The 16,838-nt window shown below is 35.7% G+C and overlaps 2 protein-coding genes across 4 annotated transcripts; one reads left to right on the top strand and one right to left on the bottom strand.

Annotated features, from left to right (window-relative positions):
• Positions 1 to 9,543: 9,543 nt before the first annotated feature.
• On the top strand, positions 9,544 to 12,204 carry LOC145089724 (histone deacetylase HDT1-like). Its single transcript, XM_079028125.1, has 9 exons — positions 9,544 to 9,686; positions 10,428 to 10,498; positions 10,580 to 10,800; positions 10,914 to 10,978; positions 11,071 to 11,249; positions 11,337 to 11,399; positions 11,501 to 11,594; positions 11,681 to 11,822; positions 11,907 to 12,204. The coding sequence occupies exons 1-9, from the start codon at positions 9,674 to 9,676 to the stop codon at positions 11,968 to 11,970; spliced, it is 912 nt and encodes a 303-aa protein (XP_078884251.1). The 5' UTR covers positions 9,544 to 9,673; the 3' UTR covers positions 11,971 to 12,204.
• Positions 12,205 to 13,416: 1,212 nt separating this feature from the next.
• LOC145089731 (splicing factor U2af small subunit B-like) lies at positions 13,417 to 15,844 on the bottom strand. Of its 3 annotated transcripts, none has more exons than XM_079028136.1 (6): positions 15,493 to 15,844; positions 15,005 to 15,091; positions 14,837 to 14,918; positions 14,608 to 14,734; positions 14,045 to 14,526; positions 13,417 to 13,692 (listed from the first exon to the last, which is right to left on the bottom strand). In XM_079028136.1, exons 1-5 carry the CDS (start codon positions 15,727 to 15,729, stop codon positions 14,067 to 14,069), a joined length of 993 nt encoding a protein of 330 aa, XP_078884262.1. In that variant the 5' UTR covers positions 15,730 to 15,844; the 3' UTR covers positions 13,417 to 13,692; positions 14,045 to 14,066. The 3 variants fall into 3 exon arrangements, with proteins under 3 accessions (XP_078884262.1, XP_078884258.1, XP_078884255.1); XM_079028132.1 differs by having other exon boundaries at positions 13,417 to 13,860; XM_079028129.1 differs by having other exon boundaries at positions 13,417 to 13,641; positions 15,493 to 15,843.
• Between the last annotated feature and the right edge of the window lie 994 nt (positions 15,845 to 16,838).

A 16,838-nucleotide genomic window follows, 5' to 3' on the forward strand; every position in this document is an offset into this window, starting at 1 on the left:
CTGGCTACAAGTCTATTTGAAACTCCACTTGTCTATCAGGCGGTAATCCGGGAAGATCTTCAGGAAATACTTCCGGATAATCACACAAGACAGGAATGCTCTGCATCCCCTTTTTCTCCTTTTTAGCATCGATCACGAATGCTAGATACGGCGTACATCCTTTAGCCAAACACTTTCTGGCTTTCATCAATGAAATGATTCTAGAATTTACTCTGCGTTTATCTCCATACACCATAAACGACTCTTTCCCAGGCGGGTTTACTTTGACTATTTTCTTCTTGCATAAAATTTCGGCGTCATTGGCGCTAAGCCAATCCATTCCCAAAACGATGTCGAAACTGTTAAGTTCTATAGGCAATAATTCCTCGTGGAACTTATTCTCATTCAAGTCAATTAAGATGTTTTTCATACGATGACTAACAGGTACAAACTTGCCACTAGCAACTTCGACTAATAAAGCACTATCTAGTTTATCAACATGCAAAGCTAGCTTTCTACCAAATTCATGCGATATAAAGGAGTAGTTGGCTCCAGAATCAATTAAAATTTGGGCAGGCAATTTGTTAACGAGAAAGGTACCTGAAGCGACATCAGCTTCATCTTTAGCAGCTTCCAGTGTCATTTGGAATGCTCTCGCCTTCGGCTTTGGCGGAATGTTGGGTCTAGCTGCCTCCTTCTTCTTCGGGTAGTCCCTCGACATGTGTCCCTCCTCACCACAACCATAACAAACTTTCTTAGTGAGGGTACATTCATTGGCATAGAGCCCTGGTTTTCCACATTTGTAGCATGTGGCCACTACCTCACATTTCCCGTGATGCTTCTTCTTACATTTGTCGCACTATTTAGCTTCGCCTCCACCTCCCCTCGAACCAGACTTCGAGAACTTGTTTTTCTTGTTGGACCCTGAAATTCCATCGAACTTCCTCTTTTCACCAACATCTATCCTTTCCATACCCTTTTCCTTCTGCTGGGTCTCCATATTCTTAGCTGCACGAACAGCTGTTTTCAGAGTAGTTGCCATCTTGACTGTCGGACCAAAGTCGGCAGGCAGTCCATTAGCAAACCTCTCAATCTTGGAGAGTTCCGTTGGCACTAGGTATGGAAATAACTTCATTTTCTCAGTAAATGCAGTAGCATAGTCATCTATGCTCGTCCTGCCCTTCTTAAAGTTTTGGAACTCATGAGATCAATCAGATCTATCTCTGAACAATAATGTACCCTTAACTGTTCCAAGAACTCCTCCCATGACATTTTCAGGGCTTCTCCTCGTGGCATAGTATCTGCCAACAACTTCCACCAACTCAAGACTCCAGTCTTCAGTTGTCTAACTGCAAAGACAGTCTTCTGTTTGTTGCTACAGTCGCAACTTTCAAATACCATCTCCATTTCGGAGATCCAATCCATTATCTCAACAGGCTTTGGGCTTCCAGAAAGACTTGGCAGCTTGGCGCCCAAGAAGTTCTTGTACATACGCCCATCCTTGTTGTTTCTCCTTTCCGGATCGTTCCTTCATTCTCCTTGAGTCCCAACTTGACTCATAATGCGACTGTTGTTCCCTTCCTCCGATTGCTCGGGAATCAGTTCGGGTTCCTCAATAGGTGTGATAGGTTCGTCCCTATGCAACATATGTCACATTTCTTCCCTTTGTTCGGCTAACATAGCCCGAATCATGGCTTGCACCTCAGCCATCGTTATTGGTTCTGGTGCTGCTGCTATAATAGGTATTTGCTCAATCACTGGCGGTTGATTCCTGTTTTCATCCGCGTTTCCAATGCCACTCCTTGTTCTTACCATTTTTGATCTACACACCGAATAAGGTGAAATTAGATCCTTATTCACGATAGATATTCAAATCATCCTTATTACTCCGAAACGTTTACATGCTACTTCTAATAACGTAGATATACGCTTAGAATCCTACACACATAAGGTTTCCAGATCCGGTCGGCAACAAACCGTAGATCGGAACAATTAATATCATATATGGCAACATATAACATTTAGCACATAAAAGCATTTTAGGTAACTTTCCTTAAATAAACTAGTGCTCGTGTCTAAAATCCAACAGACACTTAACTCAAATTTCCACTTAGCATTCTAAGTTTAAGTTTAGAAATCCTACAAATTCCTAGTTCGCTTAAACTAATGCTTTGATACCAACTGTGACATCCCCAAAATCTCGGCCAGAAAAGACCGATTTCATTTATGCTTTTTAAAATAATTTTAGAGTAAATCCTTTTTGATTTAAAAGAGTTGCGGAATTTGTTCCCAAAACTAAATATGATAAAATAATAATTATCAAAGCATTTCATCAAGAGATGCATTTTCATTATATAATCAAAACTCAGGATGTCATGTTCCGATACAGACCATAAAGCATAAATGATAACATTACAAGTCATTCAACAATATATACATATACAGACTTGTAAACAAAACAACTCGATGATTCATCCATCTTATGCCCTTGCACCACTTCCTGTAATACAATTAAAACTGAGTGGGTCAGGCTTGGGAGCCTGGTGAGCATATAGGGTTTTCAACCCACAATAAATAATTATATTTAATTTCACCAACCAACAACAACCCGATTACCCATTCCGGTTATCCTCACTTTACGTCCCTAAAACAACATCTATCTCAAGGGACCTAATCTAGGATTTTCATCGGGACAGACATTACTGCTAAGGGGTTTCCTCAATAATAGATGTCCTAAAGGCAACCATGAGGGGGATAGAGTACACCGGTGAACACATCGTTCACAACACCTACAGGTTATGAACCTGCTAACGTTCCACTGGACTGTCTAGAAAGAGTCTGTGGTCGTTATCCATACTCCGCTGAATAACTAGATCAACAACAACAACATCGAGGCCTCTCATCTGTTTATTACACACCAACTATCTACCCATGTTCTACCCAACATATTAGTAGATAAAAATATATATTTTTATACATAGTTTAAAACCTGTATAACATTTTCATTCAATACATATTCCACATAACAGATGAGACACACCCACATAACACGTATTTCATAGAGAACAAATCGGATCTATGAGATAGAAGAAAGTGAATATACATTCACATACATAACAACAAAATTATACACATAACACGTATTTCGTATATAAATACTTCATAATTATGCATTAGAAGAAAGTAACTACACACTCACTTGATCAGAAGATGATCGGACAGCACTGCGGCTCGCAGAAGTAGTATTCTCCATAGATCTGGAAGATCTTCACAAAAACCGAACTTCTCGCGGGCAGAGCTTCGGCTTGGGAATAACGCTCTTCGGGATTCTCGGGGCTTCGGATCTTGCTTCGGGGCTTGGGAATATTACCGGGGCTTCGGGGTATAAATGGCACGCTAAACGATGCAAAACGAGAGAGAGAGAGAGAGAGAAGAGAAAAAGAGCAAAAGAACTCGGCAGCCTCGCATCCTATTTATAGGAGACTGGAGCCTCGCAGTACGCTGGGCGTACAGGCGTACGTGGGGCGTACGCGTCCGAATTCGTCATTGCTTACGTATCCGAAGAACTCGAGTGCGAGGGACGTCACGCTTCGCTGTACGCTGGGCGTACTTCGGATGAGTCCGATGACTCATCTTCGGATAATACCAAGATTTGGAATTAAATTTATATATTAAATATTTAATAAACTTCGGAAATTCATATCTTCATCATACGAACTCCATTTTCGATGTTCTTTGTATCCACGCGTAGGTGAGACTACGCTCTACAACTTTCGTTTAGACTCCATCGGCTAATTTTGACTTTATTTTTATTATTTATTTTTAGTAGGCCGAGACAGAAAAACTTCGTTATAAATTCATAACTTCTTCGTCCGACGTCCGTTCTTGCCTAACTTTTCATCGTTTCGCTACTAACAACGAGATCTTCAATTCTCGTTTAGATTGTTTCGGCTAAAAACCGCTCGATCTCAAATCGAGTATTCGGGTCGCACATCGCTAAGTCGAAACTTCAGAAAATCATAACTTCCTCATACGAAGTCAGATTTGGGCGTTCTATATATATTCGGAAACCTCGTTTCAACTACTACAACATTTATTAAAGATATCAAGTTTATTTTACACTTAAATTTTGACGCTCATTTTATTCTTAATTAATCAAATCACATAATTAAGCAATTAAGCACAAAACACATAATACTCAAATAATACACTTCTATTATTTCAAAACGAGTTACAAAGGTTAACCTAGACTATTATATCAACATTAATGACAAACCTAGAAACACAGGCGTTACATGAGTTGTTGTATGGGAGGAGATGTCGCACCCCAGTCTGTTGGGGGAAGGTGGGTCACAGGGTAATGGGTCGGACCGAGGTAGTTCTGCAAACTACCGAGAGGATTCAACAAATCAGACAGTGATTGCAGACTGCTCAGAGTCGGCAGAATAGCTACGCTAACCGACGCCGATCTGAGTTGGAGTTTCAGGTAGATGATATGGTGCTTCTGAAGGTCTCACCCTGGGAGGGTGTGATCCGCTTCAAGAAGAGGGGAAAATTGGGACCCTGATTTATTGGACCATTTCGAGTTATTTCTAGGGTTGGCAAGATTGCTTATAGACTGGACCTTCCGGAGGAGCTCATTCAGATACACAACACTTTTCACGTTTCCTAGTTGCGGAAGTGCATATTGGATGAGGATGCGCTAGTGTCATTGGATGATGTCCAGGTTGATGAGCACATGAACTATGTGGAGCAGCCAATGTCTATCATGGAGAGGAAGATAAAAGTTCTACGTAGCAAGGAGATACCTTTGGTAAAGGTGCAGTGGTGACATTGGAAGGGATCCGAGTGATCTTAGGAGCCATAGTCCGAAATGCGGGAGCACTATCCGGATCTATTCGCTGCAGCAGACTTCCGGGACGAAGTCTAGGTCAAGTGGGGGAGAGTTGTAACATCTCGAATTTCGCAGGTATATTTAAATCCCTCATCTTTTATGAGTTTCCCATTTAAAGTCCCTAGAGTTGGTTGAGTTGGGCCATGAGAAGTATGAGGACTAAAGTTGCCACTTTGAGTCAGGAAGGAGTACGTTGAGCGTACTAGGCGCGCCTTAGTACGTTGGGCATACACTCATGTATGCTGGGCGTACTCATGTCAGGAGAAAATCCTAATATTTAGGGTTGGGGACTATATAAACAACCTTATAGCTCATTCCTCTGTTTATCATCAACATCCATATCCTTGAAAAACGTCCCAAACCCTAGTTTCGTGTGAGAAGTGTGGGTTGGTGTGCATTTTGAACATTTGAAGGTGAAGTCATTGCTCAAAGGAGTTGGAGAAAGAGAGCAAGGCTATAGATTTGAAGTTGTGTTGTGTCCAAGAAGCTCCAAAAGGTAAAAATCTTGGAACTTTATGCTTGTGTGTTATAGATCTAGTTATTTTTGTTTTATGGAAGCTTTCTTGTCCCAAAAGTCCCAAAATGGTGCATGTTATATCTTGGACGAAATGGGTTGTCCTTTCAGACCCTAGAAGATGTCCTAAGCGATAAAAATGAGGTCCCAATAGCTAGATTTGTCTCATGCATGAAGTAGGAAGGTCTTAATGGATTAAGACCATGTGTTAAGAACTTTCTGGACGTCAAAAGTGCTAAAGTCCGAAACTTTATGGTTCAATGACACATTTGGTCGATGGATTTAGAAGATGGGCTCAAGTGCTTAAGCCATTAAGCACTTGTTAGGGTTTTAGTGAAACCCCGAGTACGCTCCGTGTAGTTTATGTACGCCCAACATACGACGTCAACCACCTCGATGACGATCAACATAGGGAAGGCGTACGTCCAACGTATTGGAGGAGTACGCCCCGCGTGCGTCCTCAGTTTGGACTTTTGACTTGTGGGCTTGGGTTGGGCTGTTGTTAGACTTTTGAACTTAGGCCTTGTTGGGCCTGAATATTTGAAGTAGGCCCAGTTTTGATAAAGGGTCCCATGGTAAGGCACAATTAGGAAGTTAGGCCCAATTAGGAAAATTGGGCCATTATTGGGCTTGTACATATTGACTTGGGTTAAGTGCATTGATCTTGGGCCTTAGTCCCAAATTGGGAAAATGGACAATATGGACCCTTTGGCAATTTTGGAGAGCCCACTTATTAATTTAGTGTTCACCATTTTAGGCAGTCAGGGTGTTCGGTGATGTAGCGGCGAGAGACTCCCAGTTCAGTTCTGCACTACTTGCGAGGTGAGTTATCCTCACTATATCAATAGGGTCTAAGGCACCAAGGTCGACCCTTTTATATATAGTTGTATCCGGATTAAGGCATGATATGTTTATTGATTACATACTAGTAGTTAGGATGGAGGTATGCTTATGCTTAGTGACCTGGTTAGGTCGGTGTCCTGGTTATAGGATCATCATTGCGTTGTGATATGTTAGATCGGCTGACTGTTATATGCATGTTATTGTTTATATGTCATCCATGTGCACATGATTATTTGTTGTGGGTTGGGTTGAGACGGTCCTGCTTCATGCTGTAGGCCAACATACCCGGGGCGGTCCGGATAAACTATAAGCCCTGAGGAGGCGGTCCAGTCAGGCCGAAGGCCTGACGAGTGGTCCGGATAAGCTGTAGGCCCTGTGAGGCGGTCCAGTCATGCTGAAGGCTCGGGAGCGGTCCAGATAGGTTGTAGGCCCTGAGGAGGCGGTCCAGTCATGCCGGAGGCTCATTTTACATGTTGTTTGTTATTATTTTGCTGTGTGGTATATGTTGGTATTTTGGGGGTAACTCACTAAGCCTTCGAGCTTACATTTATTGAATTTTGTTTCAGATACTTCAGGTGAGCATGGCAAGGCGAAGGCGTGACGCATACATCCTTACATTTTTATCATTTTGGATTTCTGGGAAACTCTGATATGAAATCATTTGAAACAATTTGTGAACTATGTTGATGTTTAAATAATTTTTGATTACTCAGATTGGTTTTGAAAAGTTTAAAATTTTTAGTAAAATTTTTGGGTTGTTACACACATCACCATAATATACCTTGAGGTAAACGTTTATGCTGATAAATATACCTCTCATACACAGTAATATCATTTTGTAGAGAGGTGTTGACAGCTAACCACAGTAAACATAGCATAGACCATGTTTTAACGAAGTTACCCATCCGAAACACTCTTCATATACGTTATGGCCAAAGAAGGTTGCAATCTTTGATAATCTTGCAACTTTAATTTCATTTAACTTTTCGGGGAAAATGACTCGCGAGGGTAACTAATTGTTGAGTCTGCTCTCATTTGGTCCATTTTTTTTTGTACTCAATATACCATCAAACTTGTTGTCAGTATTCACCATCAATGGCGGATTTAATATATATCCCGGGGTAGCCCGAGATATCTTTTTAAAAAATTTCAGTAGTGTAATTTTTTTCTTATTATGTATTACATGATTTTTTTGTCAGGGATACCCCTTTACTTTGATTATGGATCCGTCGCAGTTCACCATAACCCTTTGACCGACTATCACATGTCAAAAGTCAATCAAACGGGTTATGATGAATACAAACAATGATATATCATACATACTTATAAAGCTAACATTTTTTCTTGAATCTCATGCATATGAAACTCCCTTTTTTAACTTCTCAAACCACATTCATTTGAAACCCCCTTTTAACTAATGCAACTCAAAAGTTTTCTTAATTATGATTTAACACTCAAAAGTTTTATAACTTATATTATGTTTAATTAGCATTTAGTGAAAAGTTTAGTATAAAAAGACAAATCTTTTGTGTCTTTTGTGTTATATAAAATCTTACATGTAAGAAGGATTTGAAGATATTGTGATTCAAAAGTTTTCATGTAGTTGAAATATTCACATCCAAATATGATGATTTGAAGAAATGGGTTATGTCGATCCAAATATGATGATTTGAAGAAATGAGTTATGTCGCATCGATGGTAATTGTAATATGATTTTTTCTTTCAACCAAAACAAATGAAGCTTTTCTATACTTTCTTTATATTTAGTTTTTCATTTAATCTTTATATGTGATTTATGTGTATTACTCAATCTTGAATGTGACTCTCCAAACATCAATGTTTTGCTTGGAATATCTTTATGATTCTTCTTTTTCAAGAAAAATATTTTGATTGCAGGTTAGTGAAGAATTGTCATCAAGTTTCTATGGTTGAATGATGTTAAATGAAGAAAGAAGATTCATAAAATGGATATATGTTTTTTTGTTTGAGCAAAGTTGACGAATGTTAGTTTTTTCTTTTGATTTAAATATATGTTTATGTAACATCTTTATTTATATATTTAACTACCCAATGCTCTTATTTATTTGATTGTAGTTTTTCTATTTTGATTATGTTTATTTTCTATTATATTTTTGTTGGGTTATCCTACACAACATATTTAAAAGACAATATTTAAAAGATAACATAATTTTGAACATTTGATATGTAATTATGATAGACTTATCATGATATGTTCTTCATATGAAAGTAATTTATCCATATTACTACGACAAAAATTACATATGACATTTACGAATATATATATATATTATGTGATTTGTTTAACATGTATATGCACCTATGTATGTTATAAATTTATACTTAAATATCTTTATGTTTAATAATTGAAGGGATTAAAATGATGCATCAAAACCAATTATTTACACAAATATAATAATAATAATAATAATAATAATACATTTCCAAGTACCGCATTAATTTGAAACTCACACTACAACTTAAGAGTTTTCTAATTTATGTATATTAATTAGTTACAACTCAAGAGTTTTTAATTTATGATTATTAATTAGTAATCACTAATAACTTTTTATTTTCCTTTTTTTTATAAGGTTGTAAAGTTTTTTTCATTAAAAACATTAATGTATTTGGAGAGATTTGTGATTTAAATATGAAGAGTTAATATAAATGTTATAATAGATGATTTAGTGTTTTTATGTTATTAAAAGTTATAATGTTTATTTTTCATATTTTTTATTATTCGTTGTATATATATCTTTTTTTTAATACAAATGTTATAATAGATGTTTTTCTATTTTTATGTTAGTAAAAGTTGCAGTTCATATTTTTGTTCATACGTTTTGTTACCCGTTATATTATCATTCATATTTAATTTACATAATATTAAACGGTTTATAAAATTATCAAATAATTGTATATATCACAATGACTTAAAAATTAAACTATAATGTTTAATAAAACTAATATGTTAACTATATGTTTGCTTTACTACTAACATTTTGTTTCAAAATAAAAATATTAAATAATAATTTAGTAAAAGTTATTATTTTAATTATATAATTCTATTCTCGTGCAACACGTGAGGATTCGCTAGTTAAGTATAAAAAAAATAAATGAACCAAATGAAAATAAAGATATAGTTAGCTACCTCAAAAGTCATTTTTCTAAAAAAAATAAAAAACAAAAAAACAAATATATTATCTCAAACGTTAAAAAGAAAATAAAAAAACATTTCCGGGCAAAAGTGACAGATTCTATTTTTGAAAAGTTTAAGGGTAGTCTGCGATATAGCGTAACATACCTCCGTCCCGCTCTCCCTTTATAAATCCGTATTCGTTTCCTCCAAACCCTAACGTTTTCTCTGCTCACACACACTTCTCTCTGCCGCTACCTTCTCTCACGAATTTTTCTCTTCCTCTTCATCAATGGAGTTTTGGGGTAACGAATCCGCCTCTCTTCGTTTATATTTCGACGTCTACACTCTCTGTTTGTGTCTTCCTTTTCATTTATGGTGCTAGGTTTTTTTTTCGACGAAAACTCGTACCGTCTTATGGCTTTGATAATGATTCCAGTAACGCAAATCTTCAAATATATTTACCTTGTTGATGTTCTTCGTTTTCGTCTGTTTCCGTTTCGTGGTTTCGTGCACATGCTTTGTATGTTTATGTTTTCAAGTCGAGATTAGATGCTTCGTATATGTATGTTTTTTACAAATTTATTATCTGTGCTTATTTTTCTTCGCTGATATTAAATAGAATGTAGCTTTATGTATTAATTTGTCAACACGCTATGATCCTTTGGGATATGGGAGGCTGTTTCAGTATGTGTTTAAGCTTTCTTGTTTGATCTGTCTTCATTTGAAGAGATTTACTTTTCTTGTTATGAAAGAGGACGTGCAAGTGTTGGTCTAGATTTGAAGTTGGAATGAGACAATAAATTTGATTTATAAGGTTATACAGATGAGTGCTCTTTGCAATAATTCTCTTGCTATGTTTCGAATATTGTGGTTGTTGGTGTTTATTCATCAACCCTCTGTTATCTGCATTCTCAAATTTCTGATGTGAACATTGTTTAATTGTCTTATTAGTCAGTTGTTCATATCCCTAGTTTTCTTTCCTGTTTCATGTTACATGTGTTTCAGTTCTCCAAGTTTTGCTTAATTCTATTCTATTGATACAGGTGCTGAGATTAAAAGTGGCCAGTCATTTGATGTAGTCATTGGTGAAGGCAAGGTTTTGCATCTTTCACAGGTATAAAATACTTTACTACAATGGATATATTCTCATTTTGCATAATTAATTATACAACTAACTAATTTTCTTGTTACTCAGGCTTGTCTTGGTGAAGCAAAGAAGGAAACAAAGGAATCTGTTTGCATGCACATGACTATGGATGGAAAAAAACTTGTTCTTGGAACCCTTATTCCTGAGAAGATTCCACAACAGTTATTCGACTTGGTCTTTGACAAAGACTTTCAAGTCTCTCACAACTCAAAAAACAGCAGCATCTATTTGTATGGCTACAAAGCTGACAACCCTGCTGATGACAATGAATATCCTTTTCTCAATCAATCTTTTTTTTTCTAACTTGAAATCTTTTGTGTTAATAATGTTGAGGTTTTGTGTTGATTCCTTTACCAATTTTTCCTTTGTGTTTTGTGATCACTGACTCTGAAGAATTTTCTTCTGAAGATGATGAGGAGGAAGATCTTCCACTTCCAGTGGCTAATGGTAATAGACTAATGGATTCTTTTTTTTTTTCTTCTAATTTCTTGAATATCTTATAATGGGACATAATTGAAAGAAACCTGATGTGTTTTTAGGAAAGCAAGAGGCAAAGAAAGAGGAGAAAAAAGCTGTAGTTCCTAAGAAAGAACAGAAGTCATCTGCTGCTGGAAAACAGAAGGTGAAGATTGTGGAGCCTGAAAAAGACGTGAAAGAGTCGGATGATGATGATGACAGTGATGACTCTGCTGCAATGTCTGAAGATTCTGATGATGAGGTTACATACATACATATATACATACATAGCTTAGAAGCTGGAATTGAAGCTTGATATAACATAAAATGTTGATGCATTGTTTTTCAGGATGATGAGGATTCCTCTGATGATGAAGAAGACAGTGATGAGGAGGAAGAGACACCCAAAAAGGTTAAATATATACTTCTATTTAAGAATGATGACATGGCATATATTGAGTTATATATAAATATTAATTTTTGTGTGTTTGTTTTTTGATAATGATAATTCAGGAACAATCTGGAAAGAAGAGACAGAATGAATCTGCAAGCAAGACCCCTACTGAGAAGAAGAAAACAAAGATTGCTGCTACCCCTCAGAAGACTGGTTAGTTTTTTTTATATGTTATAAAGTACATGATATATAAAAATGTTGAAGTTTATATAAAAATGTAATGAAATATTGTTTGACAGAAGGAAAGAAGAGTGGAGCAGTGCATATAGCGACACCTCATCCATCAAAGCAGGCGGTTGCTAAGACGCCAGCTGGCGGAAGCAAGTCAAACCAAAAAAGTCCGGCTACTGAGGGTGCTCATTCTTGCAAATCGTGCAACAGGTATTTTGAATTTTTTGTTGATATAATTTTAGTTAGGGTTTAGTATGTGTTTTAATTAATGTGTGTGTGTGTGTGTGTTTGCAGGAACTTTAAGACAGAGGGTGCTCTTTCGTCTCATAACCAGGCGAAGCACTCAGCAAGTAAATGAATGGAAAGTGAGTGAGAGGATGGAAGATTTTGTTGAAGATGAGGAGGGTAGTAGTTTTTGAATATCATGATATGATTGATGATCGGTAGAGGTTTGTTAGTAGTTAGTATCGAAAAAACAATTCTATCCTTAAATCTGTCTGTTTGGAAGATTGATTGATGATATGGCAGTTATGTTGATGATGCTCTATCTACTTACTCATTTTATGGTGATTATGGTTTTGGTTTGGTTGAATATTCATCTGTTTTTGACAATATATGCAATTTGCTCTTGTAGATTTGAGGTGTGTATGTATGTGTTGCCAAACAAGCTTGAAACATGTTTAAGGGTAAAAACTTAGTTTTTCATGTAATGCGCAATTAGTTGAAGTTTAACTTTAACCACCTCTTTGGCTGAAGTTTGTGGTTGGTTAATATTGAAGAAGGCCAAAAGTGCCTGGTTTGTGGTTTCGACTCAATGCTAACCAAGGTAATATTCACCAAAAAGATATTTTTATCTAAAGAATAACCACAATTTTTAAGAAAAAACCTTAATGAACACTGAAGCTCAATAATTTTTTTTGACACTGGATAAACTACTAATAAACGCTTAAAATTCACATTCCATATTCCAAATTTCATAGATGTTATGGAAAGCGTATATATCCTTGTCATATAACCATTTTTCAAATTTACTAAGCTATCAAATCAAGTTGTCATCAGTTAAAGAAAACGACTGCCAGACAACTTCACAACTTCAGTGACATGAGGTCTGAAATGATTTCACAAACTCCAGAAACTCGGGTTTTAATGACAATGTTGTCCTAGATAGATAGAGCATCACATCAGGTCATTACTTGTGACAATTATACCCCTGCAGTAGTGGTGGAGAAAAACAGGTGAAGGACAATTTGGTCTATTTATGCTTCATTTCTCCTTCCCCTCCTTCCCCTAAAAAAAACTCAACATATCAAATACTAAATCTTTCGTGCAAGCTGTTATCGTCCAAGAAGTACGTATGAATTCCAAGATCGTTGAAGTATTTGCTAATAAACCTTCGTAATATGTAGACATAAATTGTTATGTTTTTTGTTATATATTACAATCATTTTGTATAAAATTAAAAGACTTTGCTACCAAATGACGTTCCAATAGTCATTTCATATAGCAAACATGTCGACATATATTAAAACTTAATAAACTTGTAAAATTTCATTTAATAAACATATAAACTGAATTTTCAAAGTGGTGTTTCAGCTGTTCATTTCTGAAAATGACAAAAACAATAAGTGAGTTGAAAAACCTAAGGAAATTAAAAAATCTACGCATTGTGATTATTTTGTGACATTCATTGACCAAAAGTAATCATTTTGGGGAACATTCCATTGATGTTCCCCAAAATTGTCCTTCACCTGTATCAAAACCAGCACTTTAAGCCAATAAAAAAGGTGGGAAAACAAGTCTAAAATTGAATCAGAAATATCCCAGAAAACTCCATTTGAACTTCTCAATCTTTCATACAAATACAAACCAAAAATTGTCAAATGAAATGAAACAAAAACATACAAAAACAGTGAAATTGACTTTTCCCTAACATCAGATTTCCTACTTCACCAGCTGTTCTTCACAAATCAACCATTAATGAACTTCTGATCACCTTTACTTCCTCAACAGTAACATTGATGAAGATGACCTGTATACAAATATAATGATAAACTGCACAAAATAAGCACCTTCCCTGAACCTGCAAAACTAGTAGTAAATCATGTAAGATCACATTTCTTATAAAATTACTTCAATACCCCCCTGCAAAACTTTATAATAACCTAATCCTCTAATGATTTACCATTCTTCACAAACCATTATAGGTCAACAAAAGTAGAAAATACATTTGACCGGTCAACCTGTACTCCTGCACATGGAAAGCAGGCAGTAAGCCATATCTTCCAAGTGGGATTCCTTTTTTTTCTTAAAAAAACTTTTTTTTTAATAAACTTCTAATTATCTCCTCTAATTTCTCCCAAATCAATTTAAACTCTCATTTATCTTAAAAAACCAAATTATATAAAACCAAGATCAAGAAACAGAAAACAAACCAGACAATTCGGCGATGATCAATCAGTAATCATAATTTCCATCATCTTGCTGCTTCGGCTGAGGGGCATCACGGTAATTTTCTCCATTTTGTAAACCACCATCATCATTAGTATTACCACCTTCATTATTTTCATTAACATTTGAAGCATTATTAGTTCCAGATTTCGCCTGTTCTTTTTCTCTATTCCATTGTTCAATCTTTGCCCTTCTTTCAGCACTCCCTTCCCTGACCGGACTCCGGTTTCTCTTCCCTCCTGGACTTCTGCTCCTCCCCCCTCTCCTCCCCGGACTCCTACTCCTCGGCCGCCTCCCCCTGTCATTGCTCCGGTGATCAGAGTAACCACCACCACCTCTTCTCCCATACCCACGTCCACCACCACCACCACCTTGTGGGCGGTCATCATGATTCCGATGTCTCGGAGGACTACGGCTTCTGCTTCGGCTCCTCCTACGCCTCCCGAATAACTGCCTCCTCAAATCTCTGGAGAAAATGATTGATGAAGATGAAATAAGAATATGAAAAGTGGTAGAAAATGTAAAATGATATGAAAAGAATTCTTACTTGTTGATCTTTTTTAGATGCATGAAGTTGCAATAACCACCACGATTGCATACGTTTTCTTCATATTGTCTGCATGTTGCTTCACGGAAATCTGTCACTGGAGAAAAGTCAACGATAATGGGACGACCTGAAGATATAAATGAATCATTAGTTTGTTTAAAGGAAAACATTTTAGATGATTTGAAAAGTTTGTTTGGTAAAAAAGTAAAGTCGAAATCAATGTCTAAACCTGCATAAAACCTTCCACTAAGATTCTGGAGAGCAGCTGCAGCATGTTCTTCTTCCCTGAACTGTGCATACACATTTCCAACCTATATATAGAGAGAAGAAACTTCATCTTAGTGAGCATTTAATAAGCAAATAATTAATGAATTTGAAAATGTGGAAACGATCATACCATATGGTCAGCCAAATTATCACAAATGTTTAGGCTTTCAATCTCTCCGTATTTTCCAAGCTCTTCAAACAGATCTTCATAAAAATCCTATGTTTAGACATGGATTTGAAGGTTAGATGAGGATGACTAGACTCAAGATTTAAACAAACAAAAGTTATCTTCCTTACAACACTACATTAGGAACAATTACTAATCTCTATGAGATAGAACTGCTTTACTCCTGGAAAATCATGTTTATCTTGATCGAGTCTTATGGTATGAAATGAAGCACCAATACCGATTGACCTAATGGAATACGTATTCACAAGTGTTTATTGTCGGTATGAATGTGATATCTCTATAATTACGTATACTAAGCAAAAATGAAACCAGACGTCAAATCAGATAAGCTTAATAAGCAGACAAAGCTAGTTCAAGCTTAATTAGAGACAGATCATTAAGATATACGAAAAAGTAATAAATGGAAACTGAATTAGGGGAATGAAAACCTCGAAGTGATCCTGGATTTTGCTAGGATCAAGGGGCTGACCCTGAGGATCAACACCTGGAGTGATCATATCGGGGCGTTGGTACATGTTGGAAAGCAATAGGGTAGGGCTGATGCTGGGTTTGGTATGAAGCCTTGAGCATCGATCTCCATGGCGACAGGCTCCGATCTTGAAGTAGAAAGGACAGTTGACTCGGTCCTTTTCCGTACCAAATATGGAAGCCAAGTGCTCCGCCATTCTTTCGTATCGTTTCTAGCAGTTGGAGCGGCTAGGGTTAGGGTTTCTGGGATCTTCGGGGAGAGACCAAAAAGAGTATTTTGTTCTCTTTTTCTGTATATAAATCCCTTGGATTGGATTGAGACAAGTTGTAGGAATGAAAGGCTTTTAAGTTAAATTTACATTTAATAAAAAACATGAGAAAAACATTTTTATTGTTTTGGAATAAAGAAAACTTTTAACAACGTAAATATAGAAAATTAAAGTAAATTATAATGATTTCAATTTTTATGGGGAATTTATTGAAAATATTTGTATTGTATCATGTTATTTTTTTGGTTTAATATCTATTTATAAATATTTATTTATCGAAAGATACATATGAATATTATAGGATATTAAGTAAACTAACCATTAAAAATTATATTTTTTTTTCAAAGAAATTATATTTTTTTTGAGTAATGATAACTTATTTCCGAATGTTGCGTTCCAAATTTGATTTTTAAATTTCAGATTTGTTTGTTGTTTTTTTTTTCTTTTTTTTTTCTTCAAATAGATCCTTCTACTTATGTCCATAATATCCATTTTGAAGTGTTTAGGGGTGTTTGTTTTATCTTTTAAACCAACTTTTAGCTTTTATTTTTTTCCTAAAAGTTAAAAAGGAACCAAAACATGTTTGGCAAAGAGAAAAAATCTTTTAAAAACAACTTTTCAGAAAGAAAGAATATGAACGTTTTGAAAAGTCACGTGACTTTTTGTAACTTTTGAAGCCCTTAAAACTGATATTACTTTTATACCCCCAACCACCCTAATCCTAATTACCATTTTTAGTCATTTTACATATAAAGGTTAAACCAAACACTTTTTAAAAACAACTTTTGACTTTTACTTTTCAAAAGCTAATCCAAACACATTTTTAAAAACATCTTTTGTAAAAAATCCTTTTACAAAAAGAACTTTTGAAGGTAAAAATATATCCCAAACACCCCCTTAATGTCACAATTTATAAATCAAATGTCTTTTAAGTCATAATATATATATATATATATATATATATATATATATATATATATATATATATATATATATATATATATATATATATATAGAGAGAGAGAGAGAGAGAGAGA

Source organism: Lactuca serriola, chromosome 1, assembly GCF_051521515.1.
Source record: "Lactuca serriola cultivar US96UC23 chromosome 1, Lser_US96UC23_V15, whole genome shotgun sequence".
NCBI lineage: Eukaryota > Viridiplantae > Streptophyta > Magnoliopsida > Asterales > Asteraceae > Lactuca > Lactuca serriola.